Source organism: Athene cunicularia (genome assembly GCF_003259725.1).
Source record: "Athene cunicularia isolate RWA chromosome 4 unlocalized genomic scaffold, athCun1 chr4_part1, whole genome shotgun sequence".
NCBI classification, from domain to species: domain Eukaryota; kingdom Metazoa; phylum Chordata; class Aves; order Strigiformes; family Strigidae; genus Athene; species Athene cunicularia.
In genome coordinates, this window is record NW_020799098.1 from 5,414,227 (window position 1) to 5,433,282 (window position 19,056).

The 19,056-nt window shown below is 39.2% G+C and overlaps 1 protein-coding gene across 1 annotated transcript in view; it reads left to right on the top strand.

The window, feature by feature from the left end:
- The first annotated feature begins 1,182 nt into the window (after nucleotides 1–1,182).
- The window catches only part of EIF2AK3 (eukaryotic translation initiation factor 2 alpha kinase 3), a 37,619-nt gene continuing 19,745 nt past the window's right edge, over nucleotides 1,183–19,056 (top strand). The window contains exons 1-3 of the mRNA XM_026847140.1: nucleotides 1,183–1,310; nucleotides 16,081–16,275; nucleotides 18,253–18,383. Coding sequence (XP_026702941.1) covers nucleotides 16,096–16,275; nucleotides 18,253–18,383 — 311 coding nt within the window. The 5' untranslated portion in view covers nucleotides 1,183–1,310; nucleotides 16,081–16,095. The remainder of the gene's footprint in view (nucleotides 1,311–16,080; nucleotides 16,276–18,252; nucleotides 18,384–19,056) is intronic.

A 19,056-nucleotide genomic window follows, 5' to 3' on the forward strand; every position in this document is an offset into this window, starting at 1 on the left:
ACTTCAGACAAGTGAATACATTTGGCTTCAGTTCTACACAATAATTTCGTGTCCTTACTGTTTAAAGTAATGATTCATATACATGTCTGTGCATTACTTCCCATTGCTCTTTCACCCCCATGCAAAAACAGTTAATCTACCCATCAGGTTTATTTGCACAGTTCCTTATTCTCATTGAAACCAGGGTCTGTAAAGGTCCTTCTGGGTCACTAGATCCAGCCCCCTCCCAGTGCAAGCAGTTTGTAAAGCGACCAAGCTCTACTCCCACAGCCTTTGAAGATTGGTGAGCCTACTGCAAGACAAAACTGCCAACACATCCCAGCTTTTTCAGGTCAGAGTGAAAAAATCTTCAAGGCAAAAAAGGCCCTTGTCAGTGTTTTGTCTCTGTGTTGTTTAGTTTTTAGGTTTGGAGGGTTTTTTTAAATTTTATTTTAATGCTTGAATTCTAGCCCAACCAGAAATACTTATTCTAATTGTACTGCTGTGTTAAGAAACAAGATGTACTAAAATTGATGAGCTGAAGGCACTGTAGAAATCAACAGCTAGCCTGCGGTTACCATGTATCCCCAGACAGAGAGGCTACTTGCAGCCTAAGCTGTGTAAGGCAGTTTGCTTGCTTTTTTGTTGTCTGCAGATGTTGGAGGTTGTTTCTAGTGTCCTGTGTATGCTTTAGGTGAGACTTGGTTTATTCTAAGACTAGTTAAATCTCCAGGATTTCAATGTTTCATTCAGAGGTATTGAAAACTTAGTTGTGACTTAATATTTTCTTACGTACTGATTTGCTGGGTTAATAGTTTCAGGTTGTTTTGAAAGAACGTTTTAAAGATCAGTATGGAAGGGACTGGAAAAAAGAAAATCTATACTGTTCATAGAAGTATCTCAAAAGAAGATGATCTTATTCAGTGCTGTAGAGTTAACACCTGCACAGGAGAGCAAAAAGTCAACTACCTTCCCCTGAAACTGAACTCTAAAAGTGTCTTACAGTTTATGACATGAGGCGAGAAACTTCAACTTTTCTACTCTTGTTGGTCTATGTAGAGCTACCAAGTTAAATTGCTGTTTTGCAGAATATATAGACTTAACTTTAAAGTTGGAGTTGCACTTTATTAAATACAGAAAGCAGCTAATAGATAAACTCCATGTGGCTGTAGTTTTGACTGTGAATGCTTCCAACTTGCAGATCTCTAGTGATTATCAGCACTTTGGATGGACGAATTGCTGCACTGGATCCAGAAAACAGTGGGAGAAAACAGTGGGATCTGGATGTGGGATCAGGTTCTCTTGTGTCATCCAGTCTCAGTAAACCAGAGGTAAGGCTCAATCTCTTTCCTGACTAAATCTTTAAAAACAAAGTTTTGTATAACACAATGAATGAAACTTCCTCCACTTGTGACAGATGTTGAATAACACAGCAAACTTAGTAGGGATAAAGTTTGGTAGCTATTCTCAAACTTTTTTTTTGGAGTGCTTACATCATGTTGCCATTTCAAACTAGAGTGTGTCAGCATTTTAGTCTTGTGATTAACGTATGCGATAACTATCAAACTAGATGATGTAACTGAGTTTGGGAATTGTATGTAATGTTGATTGGGAACAAGTTACTTGTAATTTGAAGCAAATTAAAGGTTCATCTGCTTTGTATTACTGGAGTATGTTTTGGCAAGTACTGGCTTTTTTTTTCCCCTCGAGAAAAGCAAAAGTCCTTGTGACTTAACAAATGAACAAAGGATTTATTTTTTTTTTTAATACTAGATAAGCAGGCTGCCTGTGGAATAGGACATGTTAGCAATGAAACAGTGCTGAAGGTCACCCTGAAGTACTGAGTGGTAAAGGCTTGCATTGCTTCTTGCTGATGAACTGCAAGAAGGAAACGTGGAATTAAATTTCTTGTTTGGTCCTATTGCCACCATCAGTTTGAATAAACTTAGGCTAGAAATCAAAAGGAAGTTTTTTGCTTTTTTTTCTGCACTGAAGAAGTAAGATCCATGAGTCATTCTCTCCTAGAATTTGGAGGAATAAATATACCAACTAAGAGGTAGTTTGTGGTGATGACAAAGTGCATGGTCCTTCACTGTCACGGATGGTTGGCTTTGATGACCAGTCCTGTATCATGCTTTTGCATGATGAGCATTGGAGAATGAAAGTTGAATTCAGGGGTATTCAGACTGTATGAGCTTCTTGCTTGTGGTTCTTTGTTGCTGTCTGTTTACATGACCTCTGTTTTGGTATAAAGAAATCTAAGGAAAGACTTGGTCTGTTGCTTTAGTAGTGTAAGTATCTCAGATTGCAAAAGTAATGTGAATATTAACTCATGTTTTTATGTTTCTTAGAGATAATTTTATTTACGGATGTAATTTTTTGAGACTTGTTCAGATGTATTTTTATGCTTAAGAAAAAACACTGTAGAAAAGAAGACCTTTCCCCCAAGAAATATGTTGAAGAGCAGAATTGAAAAGAATACAAAAACTGGAAAGAGAACTGTAAAGAGGAAGGTGTCAGTTATAAACTGTGGTCTTTCACAAATGTCTTCTACACTAGATACTTAAAATACTGGTCTCTTACCTGTTGCTGCAAATAGTTTCTAATGACCACAGTGAAAATAGAGCCATTGGCTATAAAACACATTCGAAATCTGTGCAAATAAAAGCTTCATTTTTCACTACAAATTAAGACATGAGCCCATGTTTTTAAAGATTTCCTGAATGCAAGCATTTAATATGATAGAAGTATTTTTGCAAGTCTAGATTTTATCACTCAACTGGTCTGTGCAGAGTTCTTATCTTTTTCTGATGTGGTATGACTGTAGAAACAAAAGGTTGGTGCTTATACAACAAAAAAGTGTAGTTTGACCATGCAATATTTAGTTCCCCTTTGTGGCTACAAGAGTCATAAAAATACACTTTTTAAAAGCGTTTATTATGCATATAGAAAGTTTTCAGATAGGCTTTCAAGTCGTTTCATTTCTACAACTGTGGCCAAAGACATGGATTTTGATGGATTTTGACAGTTAAGATGCAGAGCCTGTGGGAGAACTAATTTTGGAAGTAAAACTTCATTCTGGCCTTTTAGAAGCCGTTAAGCGCTATGAATATAGGCCTCTTCAGACTTACTGTCATGTAAACAAATGCTGTTAAGACAGAACTTAACAAGAAACAGAATTGATGAATACTCCAAATAAGCTACACTTAAGCATTTAAATATTTATTTTTAAGTTTAAAAATAAATATTTAAATGTTTAATCTGCTGTCGGTATCAGCTGAAAGACTATGCAGTGAATCTACACATTACTTGAATGAGTAATTGGCCTCATTAAAATTGTTGGGACAATTGTGTTTGGGTCAAAATATTCATTAAAGTCTAGGAGTCTATCCCCACTCTACAGAAGTATTTCTTCTCTGATTTGGTCATGTGGCATGTTATGTTTTACTCTCTCAAACTATTGAGGCTTTTTTCTTCCTCTTCCAACATTTTTGAGGTAAAAAAGGTCTCTGTGCTTGCAACCATTATATTATCTTCATCATAAAACAGTATCATTATGTAAGTTGTTAATTACATCTTCTTGCAAGAAATGGCAGATGAGAAACTTTTTGCATTACACCTGCAGTGTTTAAGATTTGTGTTCTTGTCAGAGTGAGGAAAGTATGTACCGTTGTCTTAATTGTTTTGATGAGGGTTTTTTTTTAACTACCTTGGGTGAAAGTGCAGTGAACTGTAGTTCCAGGTCCTGGTGTGGAAGCATCAATTTAATTTCCAAGTGCCTTTTAAGAGAAGACATTAGATCATCAAACTTTCAGTGTTTAATAGAACTGTAGTTACTTCCTTTGCCTAACTGTGAAATGTCAGCTTGGCTGTCTGGAGCTCTTGTTAATGAGGAAAGTGAGGTAGTAAAATTTCAAATGTTCCAGCAGCTCTGTCAAACACTTCAGATCTTGAAACTACTGCTTAAGACACTGACAAGTGAGATGTTCATCATTTGTCATGTGAACAGATCAATTAGAAAGGAAAGGCTGCTGAACTACTAATTGTGTGTCTGAGTAACTAAAATGGTAAAATTAATTCCTTGTCTTTAAGCTCCAACTTAAACAATCATGGTCAGGGTGCCAATGCTGAAAAGGTATGACTCTGTACTTCAGTCTTGTGCATAAGAATTTAAAAACTTTGCTTCCCTATCCATTGTGTTAAAATGAAAAGCCCTTCTCTATAAAAACTGTGTGTTTACAACTCCAAGATTTATTGTTACTTGCACATAAAGATTGCCTGTTGAAGTTCAGGGTTAAGTCATTGAATCCCAACTTTTCTAAAAGGAAGCTTAACTTTAATGAAAACACTTTCATTTACTCTTTAAAATTTAGCTTTGTAATGAATACATCATCTGTATTTAGAAGAGGATACATTTAGGAGAATCAGTCTGTTAAAATAATGATACTTAATCATAGTGAAAATAGAGAACTGCTTCTCGTGCAGTGGAAATGGTTCATAGCACATCATTATGAGACTAGTTGTTTACTAATGAAGGTGATCTTGGGCCTCTGTCTCTTTTATGAGGATCTATTATATGAAAGAAATGCAAGTGTGAAGTTACCTGTGTATTAAAATGACTGGCCAGTAGTGTCTGGCATGACTAGCATGGCTGATGGGACAGTGGGAGTCTGGAGAAGAGACAGGAAAAAAGCTTACTGTGGGCTGGATAAATGGTATAGATACTCCTGTGAAAAAGCTGGTAGCTGATATTTGATGAGAAAGGGAAGAGTAAGTGGGGTACTTGGTGGTGATGATGAGAGTAACAGCCTAAAAATATGTTCACGACTGACGTGATTTTTCTTTGCACCATCAGGAACTCTGCAGGGAGCTCAGCCTGACAGGGCAGCTCCAGTCATAGTAGTTTCAGTGCTCTGGGCAGAGGCTATGCTGGGATGTACTTGAGAAAAGTAACTGCATTGGCTCATGATTTGGTTGTTACAGACTAATCCCTAAGTAAGCATCTTATTTCCTTATTTGAGAGATTGGGAATCATGGAACAAAATGAGTTTCAGTCCACAGGGTGACGTTTATAGCAATCATAGTAAACATACCACTGTATCCTGGAAAAACGAAATAATTGGGTTATGTCATGTCACGTCACAAAATCTGTCAACATTCTTATCCCTCTGAAGGCTCTCAGTATCCTTGAATTGCATTGTGTATATATTAAATTCTTGCCATTTTTTGCAATAGCCACATAAAATAAACTTTTCTACAAATTTAGACATCTTTCTTGGACATAAGTGGCATGCTTTTGTGGAATAGACCAGTATTGTATTTTTTCCTCCAGAGAAATGTGGAGATGTGAAGAAGTTTTATACTGAAGTCAGCTGAAAACTAATTGCTTTGTAGGCAAAGTGAACCTCTAGATATCTTTAGCAGATTGTTCCTTTTTTGCCCTTTGGAAAAGACAGACTGACACTGAGAGCAGTGAGTTAGGGAAGGATTTTGAAATCTCCAAAGCTCCACTAGTGACAGGATTTAATGTACAGCACTGAATGTATCTTTCTTTTTTTTTTTCTTTCCCTTTATCACCATCATAACAGTTACAAATTTTCAGTGTTTTGATTCCTCAAAAGAAATATAAGTTCTGCTGTAAAATGTCCAGGCACGTGGGAATCACTTTAAGGTACAGACTGCCTGTACTTTCCTGCACATTGGATAAGGCAAACTCAGTCAAGCCAGAGAAGAGCCACAAGCTTTGGGAAGAGGGGAAGAAAGTCAGTAACCTTCATTCTTGGGTCTTTTACACTTTGGTGCAGAAGAAATTGCAAAACCCACACTGAAGCGGGTCAGGGCAAGACAAGAGGTCAAAACGCCCTCTGAGGGGCTTGAATAGTGATTTCTGGATTCTTTTATGTGCCCTCCCAGAGGTTAGGGGAGGCTAAATAATTTAATAGTCTCTTTGAAAGAGAAATCTTGTGACATCAGTTTTAGGAAAGTCACATCCATCACTTAGGGCACCCCTGCAGCAGCATTTTATTAGCCTGAATAAAAATGAGGTTTTTGTTTGGTCCACAGATTTCTACTTTAGATAGTTTTCAGTTAAGTCACTGCCTGTAAATATCATCCAATGAAGAGCTGAGATATGTTTGTTTTGAGCTTGGGTGGGGGAATGCTTAAGACTTGTCAGTCAGGCTTGTTTGAATACTTTAACTTAGAAGGTTATTATAGCAGCTGTTCAGTACAGTGCTGAATATTATGCATTGCTATTAAACCTGTAAAAATCTGTTCTAACTCTGAAAACAATCACTGGACAAAACAATAAGGAGATTAATTTCAAACTGCACAAACATTCTTAGAAAATGGCCTTCTGGATTCTGCTGAAAAATGAATGGTGTTGTCTAGCTCCCTAGCGTTAACTTTTAATGTATTTGTGTATCTTAAAACATCTGGCAGGGTTCACATCAGCAACACACGCAATCCTTCCTGCTTAGCACTTGGAAGGGTCCTTGTGCCCCATACAGGCTGCTTGCAGGAGCAAATGCTGTCAGCAGGATCAGGTTTCCATATACAGACAATAACAACTTGGTTCTCTTAAGCGTTAAAATGTGCAAAGCTTCCTAAAGCAAAGTTTTACTCCAGAAAGCGAAGAATAAAATTTTAAAGATTTCTACTAATGCTGTAAAGTTTCTTTCCAGTTGATGTGACCAGATGTGAAGCCCCAGATTGCTGTAAATCAATGGACTCGTTATTGAGGTGTCTAATCTGGGGAAAATCTGTTTCCTTGCAGATAAAGGTGGTATGATTTTGGTTGTCTGGAGGAGATAATAGTAGAGTTCTTGTCCTGTAGCTGATCCTTATTTTTGTGTGCTAAAGACAGATTTAGGGCTGTCAGATGCTCTGATAACTGAGGTATCGTTCCTGTAGAGGAAGACTGGGACATTATCCAGTTCTCCATCGTACAGGTTTTCTGTGATAGAAATGGAATTAAACTGTACTGAATGAAATACAAGATGTGGGTATTGATAACAACAAATTTGTTGGAAGTGACCAGTTTAAAATTGAGAATGCTGTGTACTAAGAGATCTCACAACTGGTTATCAGCTGCCATCTCGATTCCTCTGCAGGGAAAAGGAAATACGATCCTGTGCTGCCTGCGGGTAGAGATATTAGTGTCTTAAATGGTCCTGGAAAAGCTCATAATGAATAAGAAGTGAGTGTCCAGAATTGTACTTCAAAGGAAGATAAATTCTAATTGCAATTGAGGCAGAGAAGGCTTATTAGGGCTATCAAGGGGAGTGGAGCCTGTGTTTTGCAAGAAGAGAATATATGTGACTGCTTGTAACTACATAGATGTATTATGATTCCTGATGGCACAAGCAGTTCTTTTCATTCTGTTGATGGAAATACACACAGTGTGCGTGGCCATAAAGATGTGACAGGCTTGGGAAACTTGCTGGAGAGATCTGTGGATTTCTGAGTACAGATCTTTGCTGCTTTCTTGGTGAAACAAAAAATATAATTTATAATTCTCCTGAAAACAAACTTCTAATGATGTTTAGTAGACAAAAAGTCATTGGCAAAAGACTAATTGTTTTAAAATCTTTGGATAGCTAGAAGTTGTGCTTTTCTAGGCAATGCAACCAAGCTATTTACTGTGAAGGAGGGGAATTGTGGAAGAATGCTTGAGCTCAGTTAGTGGTCAGTATGACACAGCATCGGGTTTTTTGTTGAGGCGACAAGTAGGGCTATTGCTTAGACAAGTGTTCTTATGTATTTATTGAACCTGCACATCTTCAAAGACATCTTAGTTCAATGTCTTGTTCAATTAAAAAAACCAAGAGGTGTCCTATAACTGCAGCTTTCTTGCTGACACTTGATGTAGTTATTGCTGATAAAGTGCTGACATCTGTCCTCTCACTTATACTGTAAGGATGTTTGGGAGGATGACAGCTTCCGTTACAAGACACGTGGGAAGCTACAGAACGAGATCCTGTGGTTTGTATGGTAACAGAGCTCTCTCCCCAGTCCTCAAAAGGAGGAGTGATGCTCTGCCTTAAACAAAGCCAGGAAAGCTTCTCAGAGTCACTCTGGGCTAATATTCATGACCCACTTCCATCTGTCACGCTCACAGACACGGTCTAAATGCTGCAAATCTTGGAAGGGACATTTACCATCAGCTCAGTGTCTCTGTTTAGTTATCTTCATAGTAGCTTGTAATTTAATTATGAACGGTACACTACATGTTTTGTATTAGCTGTTAGCAGTCCAAGTGTTTTCAGATATGAAAATGGATCAGCTCTACTGATGCCTGGACAAATACCTGTTTCAGCACAGGGAATGGATTACTTAGATAGTTGGAGCTCAGCTGCCCAATACACAACAAGAAGTTATTTACTCTGTCCTAAAACCTTTTTGAAATTCCAGCCTATATCGTCATCTGTAAAAGAAAGTGCCTGTTTCAAGTGCTAAGCATTTTAAACAGTTTAGCAAATAATTCTAGCAGCACACCCGTTGACATCTCATTTCCAAATTTCTTCTGGACTTCGGCCTCCATATGCAGGTAACTATTAATCTTTGTCGGAGTCACTGCATGTTTCATGCACTCTGCTTTCTTTGCACCCCTGAAAGGGGAGACTGCATGTGCCATGTTCTGTTCCCCTCCTGTATGGGGCTCTCTTTTCCCATAGGAGTTACTCTGTGACTTAATTTTTTAAGACACACTAACTCTATATCCTTATTTAAAAAAAAACCCATCCTGTCAAGGCAGGGCCAGGGAAAGAAACACACAAGGTCCAAGGGAAATCAACTTAAATGCTGGACCCCCAAAGTGACATGGGCTTCTGTTATTGCCCATTCTCCCTGTCTCTGAAGAGAAGCATTTTACTTAGCTCCCTGGTGGTGCTGTAGGAGCCCAGGTAGTCTGCAGAAGAGCTTTGGGGAGATGGAGGTGGTGGTGAACTTAAAACATCATCTTAAAACTTCCCAATACTAGAACGGTACCAGTTTTGACGTGGTGGCTAACGAGTCCCTGTAGGGTTTGTTTCTGTAGAAGGCAAGGTTTTGGGTAATTTTAATTTTCTTCACTAATCTTCTCCCTTATGTGCTAGTAGTTCTGAGGAGCTCAGTGATGGGCTCCATAGCAGCAGCTCTGGTTGTCTCAGAGAGGACTGCTCTTAAGTTCCAGAAGACTGTTGCAGTCTTTTCTTATTAATAAAACTTGCCATGTTAAAGAGTGGGATGGAATAATGTCAAAATAAAGTCTTTCTTAAAGCACTGTGAGGGTTTTTTTTTATTATTATTAAGGAGAACAGTTTTTAAAAGTCTGTTACTATGGCAGCAGAGCAGGCTGGCATCTCTGTAGTCAAAACCCCAAGTCTTGTTTGACTATGATTAAAGTAACAGTGGTATTTTAGTTTGCTAGTCTTCAGAAGAAGGATCTGTTTGATTGCACAGCAAACAGTATTGGGGACCTGATCTCTTTTGAAGCTGGGGCTGTCTAGTTAACACACTGCACTTCCTCCATTTCTCTGCATGGCTGCTCAGTGGAGGGCAGAGGACAGAGTAGGACTAATTCTTCTAATGGCAAACTCAAGCTGAACAAGATACTGTGCCCCTGACACTGAAAAGGAGAGAATAATTCTCAAGATACTGTGCTGCTGTCATCTGTTGCTTTTTACACTGTTTGTGTAAAATGCAGTTTGACCAGCACCCTGGTAGCTTATACCTGATCACATTTTAAGATCTGAACCATAGAACCATGACAGACATACCCACTATAGTCATTTATTAAAGGTGTTGGAAGGACACTGCAGGTGTCGATTTGAGGAGAGAGAAAAAAGGAGTTTTCAAACAAGTTCTCTAGTACTCATCCAGGCAGAGGATTACAACATCACTTCATGCGCTCATCATACACAAAATACAGGGCCGTGAAAGTTATACTATGACTTGGCCCAGGCTTCTCTAAGCAATGAAAAATTAAACTATCAGCTCGTGGGGCATGGTGGAGGGAGAAGAAAGACCAAAACAGATGTAAACTTCTGTCATAAGGAACTTAATGTGAGCAGAAGCAGGGGGCCAGATTTGGTCACTTGACTGATCCTGTGAACTGTTACTGGGTGAGCCATACAGCCTGATGGTAAAAATCATCCTGAAGTCTGAGAAACATCTACACTCACTGTTGCTGTGCAAGAGCTGGTGTGCCCTTACGGGGTGTCACACCCCAGCTGAGGTGAAACCTATTTTCATGGCTCCTCTGATGTGCCGCTCTGGCATGGGCTGGCTCTTACCTCTTCAGAGGAGGAAGGCCACATAATCCTGCCTCCATAAACTGCTCCATAAAATACTGATTTCATCAGGTGTTGAAGAGCCAGCCTTTCTCACGCTCCTGGTCTTGAGGACACTCTGGGCACATACACGTGTTAACAGAAGCAGGAGGTAGTCAGGAACAGGTATGCATTTAGTAAACAAGTGTAGCGCTGAGATCAGAAGCAACCGCATTCTCAAGGAGGAAAGTTTTTTTTCTAGACAAAACAACCACCTGTGTATTGATATTTCCTGCTTCAGCTTCCTCATTGCCCTTGAACATGTCTCAGAATTTTACTGATGTAAATCATGGACTCCCCTTTGCAGTCAGTTTTTGTCTTCCTTGACTGGTTGAACAGCACTGTATTCTGAAGAATACTTTGCTCTTTTACCAGTGCTTTAGGCAGTGGAATAGCTTAACAGCCTTTGTTTTTCAAAAGATTGTACCAGTGCCCCGGTCTTTGTTCTCTTTCTAAGGAAGGGGGCCCTGCAGAAAGTTTGAAGAAAAACATCTTCATAGATTCTAGTTGGCCCTTTCATCCCAGTGTACTCCTGTTTGATCAGGGTTTGCCTGTTAGTAATAGTACACTGTCATCCTTGTAGTACCCTGAGTTTCAGGATTTCTGCAGGTAGCTGGAGGGAAAACAGATGAATCAACATCCTGAAATCCAAGCTGAAGAGGAGAAATAACCTCTTACGTTGGAAAGAAGTCATAAACCCCTGCATCTGTACAGATGCTTCCCTGCATGCCTATCAAAAAAGGGCAGACAATAAATCACTTCCAGACCAACCTGAGCTTGGGACATCTCAAGACCTTGCCGTGTGTGTGTATATATGTGTATATATATATGTGTGTATATATATATATATATATATCTCTCCATATGTCTTTCACCTGAAAAAATCTGTAAACATTTATAGTAGGAATACCTGAATTACTCAATGCCTATGATTTTATTTTTTTTTTAATGTGGAACATACAATAATCGCTTTCTTTTTCCCAGGTTTGATTGTGCACTCTTGTTTTCTACCCTTTAGAGTGAAGCTGCCATGTATGGCTTTTAATATGTTGCCTAGATTAATTTTAAAGGGGCTTAAAAGACAGTTCTCACTGAGAAGTAGTTTTCTTAAGAACATGCCTGATGTTGGCTTTGATCCTGTTTGTTACAGTGATCCTATTGTAGAGATAATCATAGAGGAAAAAAAAAATTGGCATCCTTATCATTTAAGATTATATAGGTTAGTCTTAGTTAATTAGTAACTGGAATGAAGGTCTCACAGTTTATTGTAATAGTAGAGATTGAAAACCACAAGCTGAAGTATTAGAAAAACAAAAAGACATAACACTTCCTCTAAGGAACTGTGTTTAGTTATTTCTTCGGAGTTATTGGAAAGTCCAGCCCATCTGAAAACAATAATATTGACAGTCATGGCACCAGACTTGTCTCAGATGTGCCTGCATGTGAGCAGGCTTGATTTTTGCTTCATGTGATAAACAGTGTTAGGCATGGGAAATGAATGTCACGCTTACTGTTAAACAGCTCATGGAAGCTTTAGTACTTCAGCTTGTTTTGATCTCTGTTTACAAAATTTTTTTCTTTCTTTCTTTTTTTCTTTTCTCCACTGCTGTAAATCAGCAGCTTTTTTCCCGCACCGATCAACCTGCTGTGGAACCTCGCGTGAGGTGCCCTCCTTTCCAGTAAAGAGTCTAGACAGCAAATTCCCTGGTAGCGTATGCCATTTCGGATCGTTATGCCTTTTTGCTTTTTTGTGAAGGCTTTTTAGAAACTGCATTACCTCACCCGTCGGCCTGGAGATTGAGCAGCCAGCGCCGCTGATAGGGCTGCGGCACCCTGCGCCGAGCCAATGGAGAACTTCAGCTTCAAACTCTTAATGAGCAAAAGAGCAGCGTCTCATTTAGGGCTCCATAGTTAATGTGAGGGGTTTTTTAAGTGTTACTTCTGAAAGACAAGCCACTTAACAATTATGTGCCATATTGCTGACCAGTGAAGCTGAACAAATAGCTATTTACATTGACAGATCAGAGGAATGTGTAAGTGCATCGTGGTAACCTACATTTTCTGTGCCAAGAGATTTGCAGCTGACTGCCTGGGTGACTCACTCCTTGGATTAGGAGATGAGGTAATGCTTTTGAGATACAGGGTGATGTCATTCCTTTACCTGAGCTGCATGCCGATGCTAGTTGCTAGTACTTTCAAGGAAAGTCCCTTTGCTGCTTCTGATGTACTAGAGAATGAGCTTCATAACTCAGATAGGAGTTGTTATTATTAATGTCATTCTAAAGCTTCTGGCTAAACCGCTTTTTTAAAAGATGTCAGCACAAGTGGCCACAAATGCCTTTTGTTACGTGTGTGGGCACCTGCAAGTATGTACATTTGCATACTTGCCCCATTCTTCAAATAAAGCTGTTTTACTAAAAGACCACCTTTGGTGGTAATCAGGCGCAGTCCCTTGTCAACACTATGTCATGTAATCCCATTTATAGATAGATTCATCAAGGTGGATTGATTTTTTTTTTTTCCCCCTCTGTTCTGTTTCTGTTGTGAAATACCACATCTGTGGTGGTTAGTAACCCAAATGTCTCGCTTACCTTTACGGTCAGTTTAACCCCATGTACGCTGGCATTGTCCTTCAGTGCAGTAGCTCTTACTGCTGCCTGTGCTCCCTTTCACCGACAGCCATTGAATCTTTTTTTTCAGCCTTTCTTTCCCAATGTCACTCAGGACAGGCTGTTCCTGTAGGCACCCTCAAGGTTGAGAGCACAGGCAGGCGATCAGCAGAGCTGACCGAAACGGTCTCATCTGTCCTGCACAGTTTATGGGGACCAAGGTTGTAACAGATGAGCAGGCAGTGCCCCACTGTTGGGGTATTTTTGAAGGCATACAAGCCATGACCTGATTTGACCTATATCTTGGGAGTATACAAGTTTGTATTGCTGAGTGAGTTTCACGTGTGTTGGGAATTTGGGTGTGTGGTTTCCAGAAATGGCTGAAGTTTTGCCTGTTGTTTGCTAGTGGAAAATTTCCTACTCAGGCCCTGGAGCAGGAGCTTCAGGACAAGGGAAGCACTTAAATTGATGTGTGTCACGCTGTCCCCAGAGCTCGCAGAGTTGCCCACTGAGAGTCTCCCTTGCTGAGCAGCACTTCCTGGGCAGTTTGCATCGCTGCTGCCTCTCCACAAACTGATGGGATGGTCTGCAGCCCGTGGAGCACACCGTGTTACCCAGCCATTGTGGTTCTGGCTTCCAGCAAGCGTATCTGAAAGTCTGAACTTGCAAACAGCTGTCTGGCTGCCACTGGCACATGTCTCGTTTGACCACACTGTATGAATTTAGCTGACTGATGGCCAGTAGAATTTCTGCAGCATCCATCTCAAAGTCAGTCGAGGGCTGGGTTTGCCAGGCTTTGGATCTGTGTGCTGAAACACTGGTACAGGAGCTGCTTTGGCTTTCGTACATTTGGAAAGCTGCTTATAAAAAGAACCTTTGCTGTTCATTTGTATTTATATATGGAATGCCTCATATTGCTGGAGGTGAGCATGGGCCTCCAAACTACTTGCAGGTATCTGGACCATATGCAGGGAAGAAACCTTACAGAGGATTTATTAATGCAAAGTAACAGCTGCACAGGCTCAAAGTTTCTTCAAAATTATTATGCATTTCTGGAAGAATATATGACAAAAAGTTTATGATACTACTCTTCTGTGTTGAGTGTTTTAATGAGATACTTCAACATGGTTACAGCTGCAACTTTGGCACTGGCATCTTTTGTTTTTAAAAAGGTATTTTCCAAAATCTGCATGACTTTGTTTCTCTAGATCACAAGGCTGCTCTTGAATATGAATGTTTATGCAAACCTTGTTTGTTTGCTTTACTCTTCCACTGATCAGGTGATTGCTACAAATGACACATGTATACACCACCAGCACACACACACACACACACACACACACACACACACATATTTTTACTTTTCTGTTGGTTTATTTCTGTATACATATGTGTATATGTATTTTTCCTCACCAACGGTAGGCCATAATGCAACATTTCTTGTGCATCACGGATCTCATGCAATGTCGCTTCCAGGATGTTTGGCCCTTTTTGCCATCAGGTAGATAGATACCTGGGAGGGAAAGAACATACCTCATTTTGCTTTGTAAAGAACTTCCCAGATACTCTCAGGGGTTTATTTTTATCATCTCTTCAATTACACATTGTGCTCCTGAGAGGAGTGTTTATTTTAATTGTCAGTCATCATAAGGCTTTTCAAAGCCAGAAAGCATCGGTGTTGGATCCTTTGGGGATCTTAAATACAGTCACCGGTTTTGTCGGGTAACTTGCCTAAATTTTTTCTTTGAATGAGGTGTATCAAGCAGTGTAAGAAGAGGTATTAGTCATGATATGCATGCATTTACAAAGTATATCTTTCCCTCCCTGTTTAGGTGAATCCCAACTTTGCTTAATATTGTTTGCTCGTCTGTGACCCAGTTAGAGGAATAAAGTCTCATGTTAGAGAGAATTTTAATCATGCAGAAGCTTGTGGTTTCAGATCCTCATGATGGTTCCAGAAATAATAGCCAGAAACCTTCTGGATCTTTTGTATGGCTTTGTAATACACATCTGTGCCTTGGAGTCTGAGCAGGAAAATTTTGTTTGAAGTGACTAATGTACATGTACCAGAAGTAGTCTCTAAATCCTAATGTGTAAAGTATCTGCATTTAATGTAATTATGTTGTAGGATACTGCCCAAATGGACAGAGGTTCTGAAAAAGCATTAAAAACTTCCACGTTAATCCATATCCTCAAAAGCTAATCTTATGTGGATTAGTTTCTCACTGTTCTTGATGGGCACAGCCACTGTGACTCCACAGTATTAGTTATGGTCTATCATGCTGATAATGAGTTTCTTAATAAGTCCCTTAGTACTCATTGACAATGACTCATGCTTCCGAACTAGGATCTCCTTGAAAATCTCAGTGTAATGGATGAAATGCCATATCCTGGTGAGGATTTTTTTTTTTTTTTTTGACTTGTGTGTTTAAGAAAAAGCCAGGCAAGTTTTAAAGGAATGGTATACTTAAACATAAGACATTCTGGGGTGGAGAAGTTAGATTTAACTGTCTGGAAAGGCGAAGGTGAAATGTGAGCTCTGATCTCAATAATAATTGTGCTCTCTGCTTTACAGGAGGATGGATATTCTGGAGTAGTCATTAATTGTAAAAGGGTTCACATACAGCCTCTGCCTTTCTTTTAAAACCAAATTCAGTCTTCTGATTTAGACAGAATGATTGATTCTATGTTTAGCAGTAAACTAGCTCTGGAAAAAAAATAACCATGAAGTAGAACTTTGCCTGCAATGCCACTGTCTTGAAACTATCACAAATAATCTGCAAAATTTGCACTTCAACTAGTGACTGTCTTTTCAAGAATGCTTCTCCCTTTATTTGCTACAGCTTGGATAAATGCTAATCTATGAACTGATTAAGCTTTAAAATGTTTTGTTTAAAGTGGAAGAAGTGTTACACACTGAACTGTTTACTAAGAATAGTGTTACAACTGTTAACTAAGAATAGTGAAATACAGATTTGATTTGAATGCCCAGAAGTTTTGTCTTCAGTATAACTTTGAAAAATAAGCCTGGATAAGACTCTGGGATATGAAACCATAAAATAGGATGTTGGAGTATGATGCACTGTACTTGCTTATACAGTGTTTCTGTTTCCATTTGTGGTCTGTGTGTTTTGATAGAATTGTGGTTAAACAGTAGCTAACCTTCAGTTCAATTATTTTAGGTATTTGGAAATAAGATGATAATCCCTTCCTTGGATGGGGACCTTTTCCAGTGGGATCGGGATCGAGAGAGCATGGAAGCAGTTCCTTTCACAGTTGAATCTCTTCTCGAGTCATCCTACAAATTTGGCGAGGATGTTGTCTTAGTTGGGGGAAAGTCTTTGACAACCTATGGGCTGAGCTCATACTCAGGGAAGGTAAGAGCCTGAAAAGTTGCCTTGTGTATGTGTGTTTTGAGCACTGTCTTGCAAATAGGTTGCTTTTGACATTTAAACTGCAGTACAGCTCATGTATACAACTGGATGGCACAGAAGAGCAGAATTTGAGCTTCCTGGGCAACAAACGCAGTGGGCTGGAGTAAGGCTAATGGCTGGTGCAGTTAGATGGTATGCCTAAGTCCCTCACTGCCATCTCCTCCTACCCGTGAGCTCCTGCCCTATCCCCTGTGCTGGCTTTAGCACTTGTCTCACCCTTTGCTCAGCTGATTCAGCTTGCTAACCCAACAGAAAACTGTTCACTTTTTATTAGATTAGTTTTGTGTTGGGTTAGCTGTAGCCAGCTCAGCAAGGAGTCGAGGAGTGCCAGAGCCAGCCCAAGGAGAGGAACCAGGGGTTTTGTGACCAGAGGTGAGGAGAAAAAAAGAAGGATGACCCTTCCTACCAAGCTGGGAAAATTCAGCTTTATCATATAGCTCTGCTTGAAGTAGACTTTGCTGTTCAGCTTACTGCATATCAAAGAAAGCTTTAGCTGGTACACTTTTTTCACAACTAATTTGAGATTTTTCACAACTAATGAGGGATAGCTGGTTGAGAACAAAAACATTCAACATATACAAAAGTTTAAGGCTTGTAGTTGTTGTCAGGGAGTTTACTATCTCTTAGAAGTTCTTGCTACATTTTAAAGTAATATGCAAAAAATAAGTTGAAAACTGTTTGCTATCTGACTAGCTCAGAAGGTATTTTTCCTCTGAAATCCATTGGTTAAAAGTTGTATATTTTTGAAAAATGCAGAAGTAAAAAAAAGGCTAGAGAAACCACAGGACTTAATTGCATTATTCAAAGTCCTAGGATTGACATCCCCTTCCCCCTCCTTAATGTCAGATGTCATTAAAATGGTTGCAGATACTTTGTGTAGTGAAGAACAGACATTTGCTAAATCAGAAATGTTGGTGCTTTTTAAAAAAAGTTAAAAAAATAGATTCACTGTAAAAATGTCAAACTTCCAATGTTAGTTTTACACAAAATCATATTTTAAATTTTGATCGTACATTTTAATTAGAACCCTTCTATAGCATGGTGTAGAGGGTTCACTAGTGATAAAGAGCATAAACCAAAAACAAGAGTTCATGATATCATTTTGATTTCCTCAGTGATATCAGAGGGCACTGTGCACCAACAGACTGCTCCTCCCCCAGTGTTCAGGAAGTGGCAGTTTTGGTTTTTGCTTTGATTCCTGGCTTATGCTAACAGTAGCAAAGGTGCCTCATACAGGAAATAGTGCCTGTCTCTTCCTCATGAAGAGTTTGGGCAGTCTGTTGTCTTTGGCAGTCCAATGTCTATTCAGACTTCCTGGAAGTGTGTTCAGCTCCCTTTTCAAAATACAATTGCCCATATAATCCAAATTCTGTTGGAGACTGGTGCTGTTGGAAAGTCTGTGTAACTGTGAGAGTTAAATAAGGTCTTCTTTCCCCTTTAATAGCTGACAAGGCAAAGGCAGAAGGCTCAGCACTCTTTTATATAAATCAGTAGTAATTAATTTGAAGCTGATAGAGTTATGCTGAGACAAATATGGCACGAAAGAAGAATTATGCCTTGGGTCTTGTAGGAATGTTATTTGGATGTCCATAGAAATGGTGGGAAAATAGAGCTAAGATTTCTTTCTGTTAGAAGTAGAAATACTTGCAAAATATAGTCGGAAGGTAGTCAAAACAGCCCAAACTATAGACTTCCTAGAATCTTTTGAAAACTAGTTCTGAAAAGCCCTTATCTCTTAAACCAGGCTATACAACATCCCTCAAATTGAGCGTCTAAAGTCACAGAGCTTCAAATTGCCTGCGAGCCAAAAATGTGCTGTACAGATTGTTAGCTTTGAATATTACTGTTGATTTACATTTGTTTGTATTGAAGTTCTTCAGAACTTGGAGGCATGTGTGGGTCTCTTGCCTTGTCCCTTAGGTGAAGTACATCTGCTCGGCTATGGGCTGTCGCCGGTGGGATGACGATGAAACAGAACAGGAAGAGACTCTCCTATTACATCGAACCCAGAAAACAGTCCGTGCTGTTGGACCACGCAGTGGCAATGAAAAGTAAGTATAGAGTTGTTCAGAAACAATCCAATAGAAAGAAGTTCTTAATATGTAATGTTTAAGGATTTGATCTTCTTTTTACTCTCATTAGACTAGGAGTTGCACAAGGGAGTTTAAGCTGTTAACCAAAAGGATGCACCAGACTGTTGGCTAGGATCCTAACCCCTTTGCTCTTCAGTGCTTTCAAAAAATACCTTGGACTTCTGTTTTATAGATGATTAGACAGAAAAGATATGTGCGCATATATATTTCCTCTCAATCAAATGAAAATTCCTTTCCTTGTCCTTGCATACCTCAAGAGTTTGCCCTACTGCACAGCCTAGTGTTTGTTCCAACTGTTGATTTTTGAACAAAAGGAGACAGTTTAAAAGTTTTGTTATGACCTACTGATTCACTTTAAGTTCTTTACCTATTCATGGTAACTGTCACTCGGGTTTTTTTATACTTGATGTCTTTAGATTTAGGCTGATATTTTAAAACGTCTTCAGTCTTATTTTTTAAAAGTCCCATTCTTAAGTCTTCTTTGTTCATTTCATAATGTAGGTGGCCTGTTCTTTACAAGCTGTAGAAACTGGTTCAGTCTGTGACTTTCCTAATGCTGTCACGTTGAAGTTTTAATACATCAAGATTTCTATAAAAGTACAGACATGTATTCTACAAAAAAAAAAAAAAC